General features: G+C 37.0%; 1 protein-coding gene across 2 annotated transcripts in view; it reads right to left on the reverse strand.

Annotated features, from left to right (window-relative positions):
- Window positions 1-4,062: 4,062 nt before the first annotated feature.
- LOC121875115 (protein naked cuticle homolog 1-like) overlaps window positions 4,063-17,404 on the reverse strand; it is a 54,153-nt gene continuing 40,811 nt past the window's right edge. The window contains exons 3-5 of one of the 2 annotated variants that reach the window (XM_042379481.1): window positions 15,792-15,830; window positions 10,230-10,331; window positions 4,063-9,633 (exon numbers count right to left, since the gene is read on the reverse strand). In XM_042379481.1, coding sequence (XP_042235415.1) covers window positions 8,461-9,633; window positions 10,230-10,331; window positions 15,792-15,830 — 1,314 coding nt within the window. In that variant the 3' untranslated portion in view covers window positions 4,063-8,460. The remainder of the gene's footprint in view (window positions 9,634-10,229; window positions 10,332-15,791; window positions 15,831-17,404) is intronic. The other variant, XM_042379482.1, reaches the window with a different exon arrangement.

A 17,404-nucleotide genomic window follows, 5' to 3' on the forward strand; every position in this document is an offset into this window, starting at 1 on the left:
TTATCGACTTTGGGGAAGTAGGATTATCGACTTTTCGGAAATATTACCTAATTTATTGGAAGTAGATTATCATAGAAAACGCAAATTTGTATCACAAAAAATGGGAAATATCATTTCTGGGAAAGTTAATATCTACTTATCATAGAAAAACGGAAATTTATCACAGAAAATGGGAAATATCTACTTTCCGAAAAGTTGGTTATCTACTTTCCGAAAGTAGATTATCTACTTTTCGGAAAAAAGAGATTATCGACTTTTCGGGAGGTAGATTATCGACTTTTTGCAAAATATTACCTACTTTTAATTGTAGATTATCATAGAAAACGGGAAATTTGTATCACAGAAATGGGAAATATTCACTTTCCGCGAAAGTTGGAGTTATTCACTTTCCCGAAAGTGCTAGATTATCTATTTTTCGAAAAAGTAGATTATCGACTTTTCGGGAGGTAGATTATCGACTTTTTGGCAAAATATTACCTAATTTTAATTGGTAGATTATCATAGAAACGGGAAATGGTATCACAGAAAAATGGAAATATCTACTTTCCGCTGAAAGTTGATATTCATTTTCCGAAAAGTAGATTATTCGATTTTCGGAAAAGTAGATTATCGACTTTCGGGGAGGTAGATTATCGACTTTTGCAAAATATTACCTACTTTTTAATTAGTAGATTATCATAGAAAACGGGAAATTTGTATCACAGAAATGGGAACATCTACTTTCCGGAAAGTTGGTTACTTCATTTTCCCGAAATGGAAATATCTACTTTCCGGAAAGTGGTTATCTACTTTCCTGAAAATTAGATTATCTACTTGATTCTGACTTTGAAATATTTCAAAGATATCAATGATACAGAAAATGATATGATAAGTAGATAACCAACTTCCCAGAAAGTAGAAATATTTCACATTTTCTGTGATACAAATTTCCCGTTTTCTATATTAATCGATAATATACTTTCATTTAAAGTCGATAATCTACTTCCCGAAAAGATATCTATTTCGAAGTAGATTATCTACTTTTCGGAAAAGTAGATAACCAACTTTCCCGGAAAGTAGATATTCCATTTTCTATGATACAAATTTCCGTTTCTATGATAATCTACTGAAAATTAGGTAATATTTCCCAAGTCGATAATCTACTTCCCGAAAGTCGATTATCTACTTCCAGTAGATAATTCTTACTTTTCGGAAAGTAGATAACCAACTTTCCCGAAAGTAGATATTTTACTTTCGATACAAATTTCCCGTTTTATGATAATCTACTGGAAAATTAGTAATATTTCCAAAAGTCGATAATCTACTTCCTCGAAAAGTGCTTATCTACTTTCCTGAGTAGATTATCTACTTTCGGAAAGTAGATAACCAACTTTCGGAAAGTAGATATTTCCCATTTTATGATACAAATTTCCGTTTCTATGATAATCTACTGGGAAAATTAGGTATATTTCCCAAAAGTCGATAATCTACTTCCTCGAAAAGCTATTCACTTTCCCGAAAGTAGATTATCTACTTTTCGAAAAGTAGATAACCAACTTTCCGGAAAGTAGATATTTCCATTTTCTATGATACAAATTTCCGTTTCTATGATAAGTAGATAACCAACTTTCCCAGAAAGTAGAAATATTTCACATTTTCTGTGATAAATTTCCGTTTTCTATGATAATCTACTTCGGAAAATTAGGTAATATTCTCCAAAAGTCGATAATCTACTCTCGAAAAGTTATTCACTTTCCGAAAGTAGATTATCTACTTTTCGAAAGTAGATAACCAACTTTCCGGAAAGTAGATATTTCCCATTTTCTATGATACAAATTTCCCGTTTCTATGATAATCTACTTTGAAATTAGGTAATATTTCAAAAGTCGATAATCTACTTCCCAGAGTCGTTATCTCATTTTCCTGAAAAGTAGATTATCTACTTTTCGAAAGTAGATAACCAACTTTCCCGGAAAGTAGATATTTCCATTTCTATGATACAAATTTCCGTTTCTATGATAATCTACTTCGAAAATTAGGTAATATTTCCCAGAACGATAATCTAATTCCCTGAAACTGATTATCTACTTTCCTGAAAGTAGATACTCTGGAAAGTAGATAAATCAACTTTCCGGAAAGTAGATATTTCCTCATTTCTATGATACAAATTTCCTGTTTTCTATGATAATTTACTGAAAATTAGGTATTTCCCAAAAGTCGATAATCTACTTTCCCAAAAAGTAGATAATCTACTTTTCGAAAAGTAGATAACCAACTTCCCGGAAAGTAGATATTTCCCATTTTCTATGATACAAATTTCCGTTTTCTATGATAAGTAGATAACCAACTTTCCAGTAGAAATATTTCACATTTTCTGTGATACAAATTTCCCGTTTTCAGATAATCTACTGGAAAATTAGGTAATATTTCCCAGTCGATAATTCATCTCCTGAAAAGTTATTCATTTCCTGAAAAGTAGATTATCTACTTTTCGGAAAGTAGATAACCAACTTTCCCGGAAAGTAGATATTCCATTTTCTATGATACAAATTTCCTGTTTATGATAATCTACTTTGGAAAATATGTTAATATTTCCCCAAAGTCGATAATCTGCTTCCACGAAAAGTCGATAATCTACTTTTCGGGAAAGTAGATAATCTACTTTTCGGGAAAGTAGATAACCAACTTTCCCGGAAAGTAGATATTTCCCATTTTCTATGATACAAATTTCCCGTTTTCTATGATAAGTAGATAACCAACTTTCCCAGAAAGTAGAAATATTTCACATTTTCTGTGATACAAATTTCCCGTTTTCTATGATAATCTACTTCGGAAAATTAGGTAATATTTCCCCAAAAGTCGATAATCTACTTCCCCGAAAAGTCGCTTATCTACTTTCCTGAAAAGTAGATTATCTACTTTTCGGGAAAGTAGATAACCAACTTTCCCGGAAAGTAGATATTTCCCATTTTCTATGATACAAATTTCCCGTTTTCTATGATAAGTAGATAACCAACTTTCCCAGAAAGTAGAAATATTTCACATTTTCTGTGATACAAATTTCCCGTTTTCTATGATAATCTACTTCGGAAAATTAGGTAATATTTCCCAAAAAGTCGATAATCTACTTCCCAAAAATCGATAATCTACTTTCCTGAAAAGTAGATAATCTACTTTTCGGAAAAGTAGATAACCAACTTTCCCGGAAAGTAGATATTTCCCATTTTCTATGATACAAATTTCCCGTTTTCTATGATAATCTACTTTGGAAAATTAGGTAATATTTCCCCAAAGTCGATAATCTACTTCCACGAAAAGTCGCTTATCTACTTTCCTGAAAAGTAGATTATCTACTTTTCGGAAAGTAGATAACCAACTTTCCCGGAAAGTAGATATTTCCCATTTTCTATGATACAAATTTCCCGTTTTCTATGATAATCTACTTTGGAAAATTGGTAATATTTCCCAAAGTCGATAATCTACTTCCCCGAAAGTCGCTTATCTACTTTCCTGAAAAGTAGATAATCTACTTTTCGGGAAAGTAGATAACCAACTTTCCCGGAAAGTAGATATTTCCCATTTTCTATGATACAAATTTCCCGTTTTCTATGATAATCTACTTCGGAAAATTAGGTAATATTTCCCCAAAAGTCGATAATCTACTTCCCCGAAAAGTCGCTATCTACTTTCCTGAAAAGTAGATTATCTACTTTTCGGGAAAGTAGATAACCAACTTTCCCGGAAAGTAGATATTTCCCATTTTCTATGATACAAATTTCCCGTTTTCTATGATAAGTAGATAACCAACTTTCCCAGAAAGTAGAAATATTTCACATTTTCTGTGATACAAATTTCCCGTTTTCTATGATAATCTTTGAAATTTTTTTAATATTTCCCTTGTCCATGTAATTTTGCCAGGTTATTCAAAATGAAATGCTTTAAAGTTGCTCATCATCCAGTAAAGGAACTTCCTATATTGCATGATAAGTTTGCTGTCTAGTGCAAGATTATAAAAAGTTTTCTTGAATTATCATATACATTACTCAGGTACTCTAAGAGAAGGTATACAAATGAAATGCTAAAGCTGTGAAACACATTTATTTGTGCCTTTTATAGCTGGTTATTAAACCAAAATGTATCATAACACATTCTGAATAAATATGACTGCACAGATCAGCTCGGCTTCGACTGATTGTCTCCTGTAGTGTTCATTAATTACAAAAATTTCAAATCTCTAATTTTATAACAAAAAATATTTCATCCTGAATTAGGTATGTACTATGTAAAAATACATGGAATGATTTTTATATTATAATTGTAAGATGAAGCACCATTTACTCAAAGTATTCTCATAACCTTGGATTTGTCATAAATGCACTGCCGAGACAAATACGGTAATAATAAAAAATGGTTAATGAAATCCTTGAATGTATTTTAGAACAAATACAAATCAAGAAGACAACAATAACATATAACATGGATATATACACTATTATTACACTTTTTACATTTTAACTACCTATACAAAAAATACAAATGTCTGGTTATGGTGAACCTAATGAGGTAGTTCAGATGAGTCATAAATTGTCCTTTCAAAAACCTTGATGGCCAGAGTTACTGCTAGGAAGCTTCTCAACACCTGAGGTTTACTAGTGTGATCTAACTGGCAGTTAGATGTAATCATCATAAAATTTTTATTATCTTATCTTAGTCCAAGTAAAAAAAAAGTTGAAAAATTCTGCATTAATACATGTAAAAAAAAACTTGGCATTCTGACCACTCGCCAAATTGGGTGTGGCATCCTAAAGTTTATAATTGATGTAGATCAGTCAGTTATATGCAGGGCCGTCCCTAGGCGGGTGCGGGATCCCAGAAAATATATATATACTGTATATGGAGTCAGAGGAACCCACCCCCACCAACCCCCATGGGACTGTCGCTATGAATGGTAAGGTCACGGTTGCGATGGTGGCGTAAGCCGTCAGGTCAGATTAACCAGTCAACAGGTAATGTGTCTGAGGTCACTGGGTCTAGTGTTGGGCCCTGCGGGGCCCCGGGCGGTAGCCCGTTTGCCCCCCCCCCCCCTAAAGGACGGGCCTGGTTATATGGCAGCAAAGGAAGCACAGGGCCAAAGAGACAACTTTACTCCTGACATCAGGAGTGAAGTTGTCTCTGGCCCTGTGCTTCCTTTGCTGCCATATAACCATTTGTCCAAATGAGTAATACAGTATTTGTAGATCAGTCACTTAATCTTGCTAATGACCTTGAAAGTTATTAGCAAGACTGTACATAACTTTTTAATCTTGTATCCTCAGTTAACATGTTGCAAATAATAAATGCTTCATGTTTAAGTTGTGGTCAGAAAGTTTGCTTTGTTTAAGTTGGCCCCTTCCAAATATACATGACCGCAATTTTTTATTTAATTTTTTTGTTGGGTAAAATGCGAAAACTCCACCCGATATAATCTTTTCTAGACATTAATTTAAAAAGGAACTTCAAGATGTCACAACATACATGTGCCATTTAGTAAAAATGCAGAGGACAGTTTTTAGTTTTTCAACAGATAAATTACTTAAGAACAAGACTAGATCATAATAAAATTGCCAGATGATGAACTTAAAGTTCACACAGTCCAATAATGGGAACACAAAACTCTTTATGACCTTCCCATATCAGTCTCCAGTAATTTTTCTTGGACAAATGGAGAGTAAAGTTATTCTCACTAACAGCTACTATAACAATTTGGCCAGAAATATCTACTTTCTCTTCCCAAACTTGTCCTGAACTTAAAAAAAATAAGCTAATGTATTTACTTGTCTTAGGAGAACAATAACCTCTCCTCATGAATAAGAGCTTGTCATTTGTACACAGTACAAGGTCAGATGCTATACATTTTACTTACATAGATACTTAGCTCTGAAACTGGTATACAAAGCCTATGAACAGTATAGCTGGGACAATGAATATTTTACATGATTTCAAAGCTAACAAATCTTGTGATATGCTCAGGAGTGAATTGTTAGAGATAAGTATGCAACGAGTCATCAGTCTCGAGTGCTCAAATGCATCCTCAATAATAATCTTAAGAATACTGGTATCAGTGTGGTATTATTCCAGTACATCAGCAATGAAAACTTATACTTAGGGCTTAGTTGTGTAGGAATGTCTTATTTTGGTATAATTAGTATCAGGTGCTACTTCAGTGATTGACTTTCATGGGAGATACTAACAAATACACAGTAAGTTCTGTATGTGCATTACTCCTATTTATAATTTTGCTACAATATTACTGCCGAATTGGGGAAACAAGACTAGATTTTAAATGCATTTGAATCGTTACAACACTTGAAAATTGAAACACAAAAATATTATCAAAAGCAACACAGCATTTGAGTAGCATTCAAAATAAGGAGTACAGTACTGACAGTATATTAAGATTTTGAACAAAATGGCAAGGCAAATTTTATGGCAAAAAGTACCCTTTCTTTTAGATTAGGAAATTAATTTTAACTGATTTTTTACACTGATCATTACAGAAAAAAATCAACAGCAAAAAAATACATCTTCTAGTAAACTGTAATGTTAAAATTCTTTACCTTTAGAAACTTTTACAGGTATGACCATCATTTATTGGCTCGAATGAACAGTTTTTTGGTCGATGGTGACAAATGAAGGCCAGTAAATGACATACTGCAATCTGAATTGACAGATATAAAACATGAACTGACAAATAAGGCATCAAATGACATCGGAGACATATTTTGAGTTCAAGCATTCACTGTGTTGAGTGTCAGTGTACGCTCAAACTCAAAGTATGTCTCCTGTCATTTGTTGCTATATTTGTTCGTTCATGTTTTACAACTGTCAATTCTGATTGCAAAATGTTATCATCACCAACTGAAAAATTATCCATTTGGGCTGAAAAATGCTGTACAATAGTGTTACATCTAGATTTTATTCATAATCTTGAGACAGGTTTTTTTTTATTATGAAAACATCATTGAGGTAATCATTGAGAGAACATTAAATTTTGTGAACTGTGAACATCAACCTTAAAAATAATTTGTCGATAAAACTTGTATTAATTTAGTGTAAATTTGAACTCACTGAAGGAATGCATAAAATTAGTTTCAGGATTAATTCTCTGTGATCAACAGGTACAATGTGAACCATTATTGAGGTATGCAATTCAGTCAAGATTTACTCACACATGCTGTAATGTGCTCTAACCTGAGTCCTCTCTGTCACAATCGTGTTAGTTTCTTACACATACTGTATGTGATATTTGGTTTCCTTTAAGCATGAGAACCCGAGTCCATTGCTTATTAGCATTATCTCTATTTATTGCTTAAACATATGTTTATCTGCTGTTTGGGAATATTTTACATTTATCAGCCACCAATATTCTACGTATTTGATAATTTTTTATGAGTTGTAGCATTAGGATACATTTAATATGATGGCATCGAGGATTAAGGCTACAATGTGCACCATATGTGAGGATAACATTGGAATGGGAACAGAAACATCTGCAGTTGAAACCACAAATGTTAGAAACTTAAGAATTATTATTTTTAAAAAACACTGAGACACAAAGCCTGGAAGTAGAACAGGCTTGAAAACTCTTCTTGGGACTGTAGCTATATACCGATAATCAGAGCTCAATATTAGCACAAAAATGCTTCATCAGATGCTATTTTATTTTGGCATTTAGTATACTGCATTAAATATAATTTTTCTTCAGAACAGTGATGTAAAATTTACGATTGTATCAAAATAGTCAATCACTCAAATTTTAAGTTGGAATGGAATTTAAACAACAGTACTGCAAGCATTTGTTGAACTGGCCAAAGCATGGGCACCAGCAGAGCACCTGCTTTAAACAGTCCTCTATGGAATTAGATGCACATACTTATCAGTCCTGTTTGCAAACTTATGAGTTACATAAAAGGGCATTGGTAAGATCTCATGACACTTGAAAAGCCATTTTCTTTCCTCATTTGTATGGAGACCACATTTTCACAAACATCAGCAATCTGTACACATTAAACATTGAACCAGCATACAGCAAGAAGTATTAATATTGCAAGATGTTGGTGTAAAGTTGTACTTAGGAGACTGTAAACAAATCTCATAGTCTCTAGGACTAATCACAATTTGACAGGATCACCAATTGTACATCAATGTACTATTTTTTTAAATACTTTCCAAATAAATTTTGTTTCCATTTAGAATAATTCATTTTATGTTCAGGAACATTATGACCGCTGTTTTACAACTGATGACCACAAGAATGTTAAAAATGATCAATATTATAATTCTGCACCCACAAACATTACTGGATGGATTATTTAACAAGAAGATGGTTTCTCTGTTTCGTGCTTACTTCTTTAAGAGTTAAAAAAAATTAACTCCCAAACCTGGTTAGTATTTAACAGTAAGACTCAGTGTAATGTGTGACGGGGTGCAGTGAGGACATTCTCAAATAAGCAGAGGTGGCGGCTGCTTCTCAGCGTAATGATGATAATGGTGGTGGATGTGTTGATGAACATGATGTGTTTGTTCTCTACATGCACCACTACCACTGCTACCTCCAACACCACCAATGCCACCATTACCACTTTCAGGAGTTGTTGGAGACTTCTGGGAATCCAATAATGAGCCTCTCTCTAACCAAGCTACCACCTGGGCCATTGCACGTGCATGATCGGCTTCTCGATGGCGATGTTTAGTGTGGTGAGGGGACACCTCATTGCCACCCTGATGTTCCTGTTTTGATTGAGTAGAACTTTGTTGCTGTTCTTTTGACTGTTTCTGTGGTGGAGTCTGACTTTGTTGTTGACTTCTTGGCAGTCTTCCACTCCTACCTCTTGGTGAAGAACCTTGAGTGTCTCCTGCATCAAAAGACCTTGAACGATGGTGATGGTGATAGTGTCTGGTCTGGTGCTGGTACTGTTGCTGGTGATGACTGTGGGGATTGTGAGCCATTGGTGGAGAGGGTGGCTGGTCAGGAGTGTTCGAAGGAGGCAGTGGTTGAAAAGTTTTATCTAGCAGGTGGTAACGAAACACATGGGGCGAGTCGTGTGAGAGGTCGTGGGAATGAGACCGGTTGTGACGTCTACATCCCATGGATCTGGCAGTGTTGGTTGGGCCATGGGTGTGACTATGGTAGTGAGTATGTCGACATGGACATTCTGGTTCTAGTAGTCTTGCTTTGACCTCTGCTGGATCTGGGGGTGAGCCACTGTGGTCACATCCACATCCATGACGACGACGTCTGCGGTTGTGATGGTGGTCGTGGTGATGATCATGGTGGTGATGGTCATGTCGACGATGAAGTGGTGTGTAAAAGAGGTTATTCTTTTCCATGTTTGCCTGTATTATCTGAAGTAGTTCATGTCTCTGGAGGGACGTAGATCGCCTTCGTGCTTTTCGTCTTCGGTGACTGCGTCCTGATGGATGTTCACAGGGATCACCTTCCTCATCACCCTTCTTACCCTCACATGTCTCCTGGTGGTGGAAGTCTTGTTGGCGCCCTCGACAATTCTCGGGGGCAACTGTTAACTTAACACGGATCGTTCGAGACCCACTTGGAGGGAGGGACAGTGAAGACCCCACAGCCTCATATATAGTCCGCACCAACCCAGCAATATCCTGTAAATATAAAAAATTAATCATTAAAATCATAAACTAGAAGATATATTTTATATTAGGGTATTCAATTCTAGCTGTGTTATCATTGGTCGCGAAGTGGAATTAATAAATATCTATCCTCTAACACAGGCATGGGCAACCTGCGGTCCATGGGCCGCATAAAATCAGACAATCAGAAAATTCCAATACAGTATTGTACTCGGCATTTTTGTACAGTAAAATGGAATTATTATTGACCTCAGAATATCTCTTAATATTAAGTGCACATGGCTTCAAAATGTCCATGATATTGTTCAGATTTAAAACAAAATTCGGGGGGGGGGGAGGGCAGCTTACAGTGCCAACCCCAAACATGCCCAGCTGGGTGGGCTCGCTGTGATTGCCATGTTCCCTCACCCACAACTTTTTGGACCCTTCCTTGAGATTCCTGGATCCGCCCTGTTTTGGGTTAGGTAGGATATAAATTTTGCTGGGTTGGTCTGCAGAATAATACCAAAATAGCAATGTGGCCCATGACTGAGGAAAGGTTGTCCAATGCCCATGCCTGCTCTAACAGAAAAATTTTTAGTCAGAAATACAGTGTACAGCATACTTACATCTTTAGTGACTTTGCCATGACCATCAAAGTCATAGAGGGTGAAGGAGAACTCCTGACGATCCGCCTCACCTGCAGCCACACTAACATCACACGACACCTCCTGGAAGGATGCAAAACTTGTTTAAGAGAAGCAAACAAAACAGTAAATTTGATTAAAACTAAAATACTGTACATAACTGCTATAGATGCCACAAGTGCACTTTTCACCAGCCTGTGCTATGTTACTCTTTCATTAATAATAAACCTGAACAGTATCACAGGAGAATATAATTTTTTTTCGCCACTTAAATAAGAAATTAATGTCTCAGTACAGTACTGTACTGTACTGTACTATGTGAATCTAAAAAGTCACCAATGAAGTACGGCAAATAATTTTCCACTAATAGAGTAACTAAGAAATATAAGAATTATACAGTATAAATATGTCATGATATGAAGTTGTAATATCAAAATGCAGTATACTGTACAGTATATAAAAATATACATGTATGTATCTTTCCATTATGTCGAATAATAAGAAAATCGAATTACACACCAATGTGCATGTAGTACAGTACTGTACTGTACTGTCTTGGCAAATACTTTTCTTGTGTCCTCACAACTTTTGCTCGCTCAAAGATGTAAAAAAATATCCTAGTACTTTAGATAACTGAAATTCTTCAAGTACACATGATAAAAGTGTTGGAAATGGGATTTCAAGTGTTGATGGTAATTGATTAAATGGTCGATAAGCGAAAGTGCTGGTAGAGTTTTCGATAAGCATAAGTGATTACTGCTTAGGTGCTTAATAAGGCAAAGTAATTCTAGAAATTTCAGCAACAGACCTGAAGATTACTGTGAAAGTATCTAATAATGGCTGTCAGTGCTTGTGGATATAACAGTGCAAGCTGTAGAAATTCCTATACAGGTACATTATAATTGTTGAAAATAATATACTAATATTGTTATGATGCAGTGCAGGTATGGGAAATGAAGTAAATATTGGATATAAGTGTTGACGTCAACACTGACGGCAGCAGATTACTGTACAGTATGTGCACACTTTTGGAATTGTCTTGTTTTGTTATCTTAATCCATAAACCATCTCTGAGGAACAGGTAAAGGTGTATCTTTTTTTTTTTACCTCAATACCCTCACACCTTGTCCTGTCTAAGAATCAGTTCAGATCAGGACCTTTAAATCTGAACCAAGAAAATTTAATCTTCCATAATAAGAAATGTCTCCCAGCACTTTAGTTTGTTTATCTCCCAGTATGTAGTTTGTTTAGTTATTTATTCCACTGTACCAACTCTACAAACTACTTTAATACATTTATTTCCTGTGTGTGTTGTTAGGAACAAATTTTTGGTGAGCTCAAAGAAATTAAAAACTGATTTTGAAATCAAAGATGGCTGCTAAACCACCTGACACTTGTGTCATCTATTATGAAAATGGGAGATATGAAAATATACAGAAGAAAACAAAATAACTCTGGCTGCTGCAGGGGATGTTCTCATTGAGAGGGCCTGCCACAGTAATGATCAATGGATCCTTCATGAGACTGAAGCTTGCACAGTAATAGGCGATTCCTTTGGGTATAATGATCAGTAACTCTTGTTGTCCTACATTAATAACAGTCAACCCCAAACATTGTCCCAGAAAAAACACATGAATAACGATTTAAAAGACAAAAAAATCCAGATACTAATAAGTTTTATTTACACTCCGTGTTTAGCTCAAACATAACCTGAGGTAAATTGATTGACTATGATATTTCTTAAAATTTAATGCCCTGTTTTAATATCCAGATTTATGTTTGGCATTGAAAGATATTTTCATCTACCGCCTTGGTAATGAATACACCACCAGCCACCACAGTGATGAAGGTGAGAATAAAGAACGGTACAGCTCATTCAATGCTTCCCCGTTGCCCCTCCCAACACCTTTACCTTGCTTCCCCTTCTCTCCTCCCTGTCCACCTCTTTTTCCTCTTTATTTTTTTCTCTTCTCTCCTTTCTTTCCCTTTTTCTTTCTCCCTTTCGTTCCTCTTCCTCTCCCTGTCGTATTGCTTTCTCCTCTCCCACCTTTCCCTTCTCCCTTTAACTTACTTTCTCTTGCCTGTCACTTCCTCAATCTCTTTCCCTTCCCTGTAAATCCTTTCCTTCCCCCACTAAACCCTCTCCCCTCCTCCCCCCCTTCCATTTTTTCTCATACCCATCTCCATCTACACCCCTCCCCTCACACTCTCCTACCTCGTCCTTGCCCATCCTACCCCACCTACCTCTCTTTCTAACCCCCCTTCCCCCACCACCCAGGCCGTCGGAGCTGGTGGGACCCTATGACGCCAAGTTGATTACAGACAACTTGCTATAAGGAGCCCACACCAACACTGCCGCCTCGCCCGAGAAATTCACCCCTACCACACTAGTACACACAATCGATTCTCCTTTGACAAAACGCCGAAAGAGGAACGTAGTTAGGGGAGAGGGGGGAGGGCAGTGAACCTGTGTCGACGGGACGAAAAGTGGTCTTGGCGCTGACGGATGTTTGAGACGGGCAAACCGACAAACAAGCAGACAGAAAGACACAGATGCATACATACACACATGCAAACATCTAGACGTCTAATAAAGGCAAGCATAGAAACAACATATAAACACACATCCATACACATAGCCAAACGCAGCAGGCAACCTTGTAAGAGCAGCCCCCCTACCACACGCACCCCTTATTATATAGCCCAAGGGAGTGGTCGAACACTTTAATTCGTTACATACATACAGTATACACCCACGTTTAAACAGCTGGCGTAATGAGGTCTATTTACAGCGGAGTATTGTGGAGCCGGAGACGATCAACAGGAGGGAGGGTCTTGACTTTCACAACTCTATACACACTTGTAGCTAATGGTACTCTTTTACATTAATAAATACAGTTTATAAAAGAGTAATGAAGTCCTTACAAAGTAAAAGTATAAAACAAAAGAAAAACAAACTATTAAAATGGCACGAGAAACAATACTGAGCAGCAGTCGTGTCACAACATCGTTTGGCCGTGGTTAACTAGACATTAAATTATCTAAATTCCACTCCCAGATCATCGTAGGTGGACTATACAGGCCACAATCACCCCATCCACCCATACACAGCAAGTTTTGTGAAAGTCCAGTCGATGTTACTAACTTGTGATTAAATTAACACACCCACACGCTAGTCGCTATGTACCCCCAACACGGGATGCAAGAGGGGCTAAACAAAAGAACAAAAAGAGTGATAATAAATAAAAAACAAACACTGATATTTACCTCACCGGTTTACATCACCTGTTTGTGTCTGTCTTTGGCTGATACCTGTTTGTCTTTATCTTTAATCTGTATCTTTTCTAATGTCTTTAAAAGTTATGTGATCTATATATCTCCGTTTCTTACGTAATCATAAGTGGTGTCTTCCGTGTTTGCTTGTCCGGTTTACTTGTGTGTGTGTGCGTGTGTACCTATATCAGCGTAGGAGTGTTTGTATTTGCTCGAGTTTACGTCAAAGTGTTCCTATATTATCAATGCAGTATCTGAATCCTTGCAATAACTACCACGTATATATTCACAAACCCGAACCACGAGCTTGAATCACACAGTAGTACCGTTAGAGAGATTCACAAGCCCGAATCACTGCACACTCATAAACCGGTACCCGAATCCAACTGTTACATTCACCTGCCCCTGATCGGCCAATCTGTCTTCATCAGTGGAAGGTAAGTTTCACTGGAAGACTGCCTGAGCACCTCCCCAGTCCAGCCTACTGCCCTCAGAAGCTAGGCTGTGTTTTATAGTTTATTGTTCGTGTTGATATTATTACTGCGCTTTAACAACTAAGGTCTTTCAAGTTTGTATTCTAGACTAATAAAATACACGATATCAACAATTAAAAATCCGAGACATTTTTGGAGGTGAAATACAAGCAAACAACTTCCCACTAGACAAATGGAAACAAACAATAACCAGCCAAACAAAATCACTCCCATAAACAATGCTAAGCTTGGCTAGACCAGGCTAGGCAAAGCTTAATGAAGATCTTACCACACAAGCAACTGTAAAGAACTTCTGATCAACACAATGCACCTCTGTGGAAGCCGGCAGTGCCACGTTATGAATAATTCTAAACCACCTCAAGTCATTCAGCTGTAAAACAAAAAAAAAGTTCGTACACCACGGAATGGTTTCCGAGAAGTTCTTATGTAAGGCAGAGGTAGGATAAAAAGTTTAAAAACAAACCTTAATTAAAAGTTCACAACAATACACAAAATACACGTTGGAAAATCTGGCTTCACGAAAAAGGTTTAATTACATGACTTCATAACTAAAGCACCTCATCTGTTTCGTGGGTTTTTTTTATATCTTCCAAATTATCGTTGGATAAAGGTCAATTCTAACATAACATAACCTTAACTAATCATCACTGGAAATTACCCCCCGAGAAATTAAATAAAAACCTCACCGTAACACATATAACTTAATCAAACATTTTTTTTATCCAACTTCCAATCTTGACAAAACGTATCATCAGATTACGCTACCTGCACCCCGTAACCTTAACCAAACACTAATGCCCTACACTAAAAAAAACCCTTAAACAATACTAAATTTATCTTACGCCTAAGTCAAATTAACCTTAGACTTAACTAACCTAAACCCTAATCCTAATCTAACTTAATCAAGCTAAAACGTCCGTGAACTTAATGCCTCGTAGCCTACCTCCCCTCCCCTACGAGACAGCTTTTATGTCGAGGATGGGGGAGAGCCGACGTCCGAATTCTCAGATTCCTATGTTAATTTTTCCTCCTATAAAACGATGCCTTTAAAACTGACGCATCTGGTTGAGTCCCGTGGTATAGTTAACGATACAGTCGGGAGCTGAGTGTAATGGCATCAATGAGGCAGTTAAAGATACGTTCAAATGGGGAAACTGAACGTAAGAACCTTGGGAGCGAGTAGGTGAGACCCAGGCCGCTGACTCACCACACCAAGGGCAAGAGGGTGACCAACGACCAGCTTACAGATAAGTCAGCAGTAACAGAGGAGCCGCCGTCCACGTCCTGTATATATACTGCACTCACTTACCCGGGTAGTGCTTCACTTTAACACTGGTACAACTCACTTCATATACATTAATTTTTGTAGAGTAGTGCTTAACGTGACAAGAGGGTAATGCGTTTACATTTCAGAGATTAATCTTCTAGAGTAGTACTATATTTTTACTTGTAGTGTAATTTACTTTACTGTGTAGATTATGCTTTTAAAAAAATTACAAGTGTAATAATTCACTTTAGTTTACACAAGACTAACGCATCTGACGTTGAATTACTAGTGTACAAAACTACCTAACTATAGTGAATAGTGAAAGACGAGCAAAAAATACAACGTTCCCAATAACCTTGTAAACCCAGGGCAAAGGTTTATTTTAGTTTACCCTTAACTTGTACTACATATCCCGTTTTCTATAACATCAACGCTCCCTAAACCGATCGTCTCTTAAGATTAAAATTCTAAACATATCTACAACTCCCAGATGGGTACAGCTTGTATTACCTGTCTTTGTAATAAATCCCGGAAGTAACAGGAACTCAACTGCAAGGAGAAAGGGGAAGAAGAGAACTTTGTTGATTATATAACTCTATTACGAAGCTAGTGGAAATAAGACAAAAATATATGTTAAATAACCCCCTAAGATTATCGCTATGAATTACAACTGTGATAGTGTAGATATAATAAGAAACAAGCGATTTATTACTATTTCTGGGCACTGTCAGTTATTAGCTCTATACTATACAACCTCACGTGGACTCCACTTAACACACGAAAAACTGCCACTAGCAAACTCGACCCTACGCCAGACAGCGGAGTCCATTTTTGTCCGTACGTCGCCAATGGTCACAAATGTTGCCATAACGCAACCAAATTACAACCCCCTTCAAAACAACCCAATTTCCTCCCTTAACTATCCATAAACACCTATCTAAACCCTCCCCTAAATAAAGATAAATACTAATCATCACCAGCATAAGGGTTAATTTACCTTTCACACAGCGTAAAAAAAGAGGAAATATGGGTCGACTATATATAAACGACAGAAACTATAGATGGGGGCAACAACGCTTCCGACGGGGCCCGGGTGAGCCTGTGGGAGGTTGAGGCGACCCATACTTACTGTTTATAGGACACAGTCGTAACAAATGAGGATCTACTGTACTACACCCATGGGATCCAATTTTTTTTTTTATAAGATTCAATCCCTTATCATCCCTTCATTCCTACCCCAGGAGGAGCATTTTCAACATTGTATGGGTGTGTGTATTCATGTGTCACAAATATACTCAAATAAATACTCCTCTCTCTCTCTCACACACGCCAGCAAAACAGTACTTGTCGATTGACCAAACACCCACATGCACCTCGTATGAATGACTTAAACCCGAAACTGATAAAACATTCAGGCGGCACTCTCTCTCTCTCTCTCTCTCTCTCTGTCCACCCATTTCTTTTTTGTTTTACTCATAATTTCTCTTTCTCACACATTCTCCCTCTCTTTCACACACTCACTCCCTCTCACACTTTCTCACTGTGTTTATGTTCTTATGACCAGAGAGAGAGAGAGAGAGAGAGAGAGAGAGAGAGAGAGACTGAGAGAGAGAGAGAGAGAGAGAGAGAGACTGGCGGCATTGTGTTATCGGAAGAGATCATCGTCATTGGGAGATAACACTGAAGTTGATTGAGAGATAAAGGTTAATGTTGACATACGGAGAAATTATCTCTTTATCTTTCTTTCAAACACACACACACACCTATACACGTTCATGGGTGTTTGCGGCTGTGCACACGTGTATACCATAGTTGCGTGTGTTTGTGTGTAATGGTTGCAGTAGTGTTATAATCTAGTTGTGGTAGTGATTATATAACAATGTGACATAATTAGGTGTGCTTGTAGTAGTGGTAGTGGTAGTACGGATGGTGAAAGTGTTGGTAGGTGGGGAATGGTGGTGAGTGGTAAGGAGGCGGGCAGGAGGGTAGTGACTATGGGCACTTTCTCTACCTAGTTATCACCATTCTGAGACAACCTGTCTATACTCCTGATCAGTCAAGTCAGTCAGGGTACAGTCTAAACTCCTGATCAGTCAAGAGTACAGTCTATATTTCTGATCAGT

Source organism: Homarus americanus, unplaced genomic scaffold (genome assembly GCF_018991925.1).
Source record: "Homarus americanus isolate GMGI-L3 unplaced genomic scaffold, GMGI_Hamer_2.0 scaffold36970, whole genome shotgun sequence".
NCBI lineage: Eukaryota > Metazoa > Arthropoda > Malacostraca > Decapoda > Nephropidae > Homarus > Homarus americanus.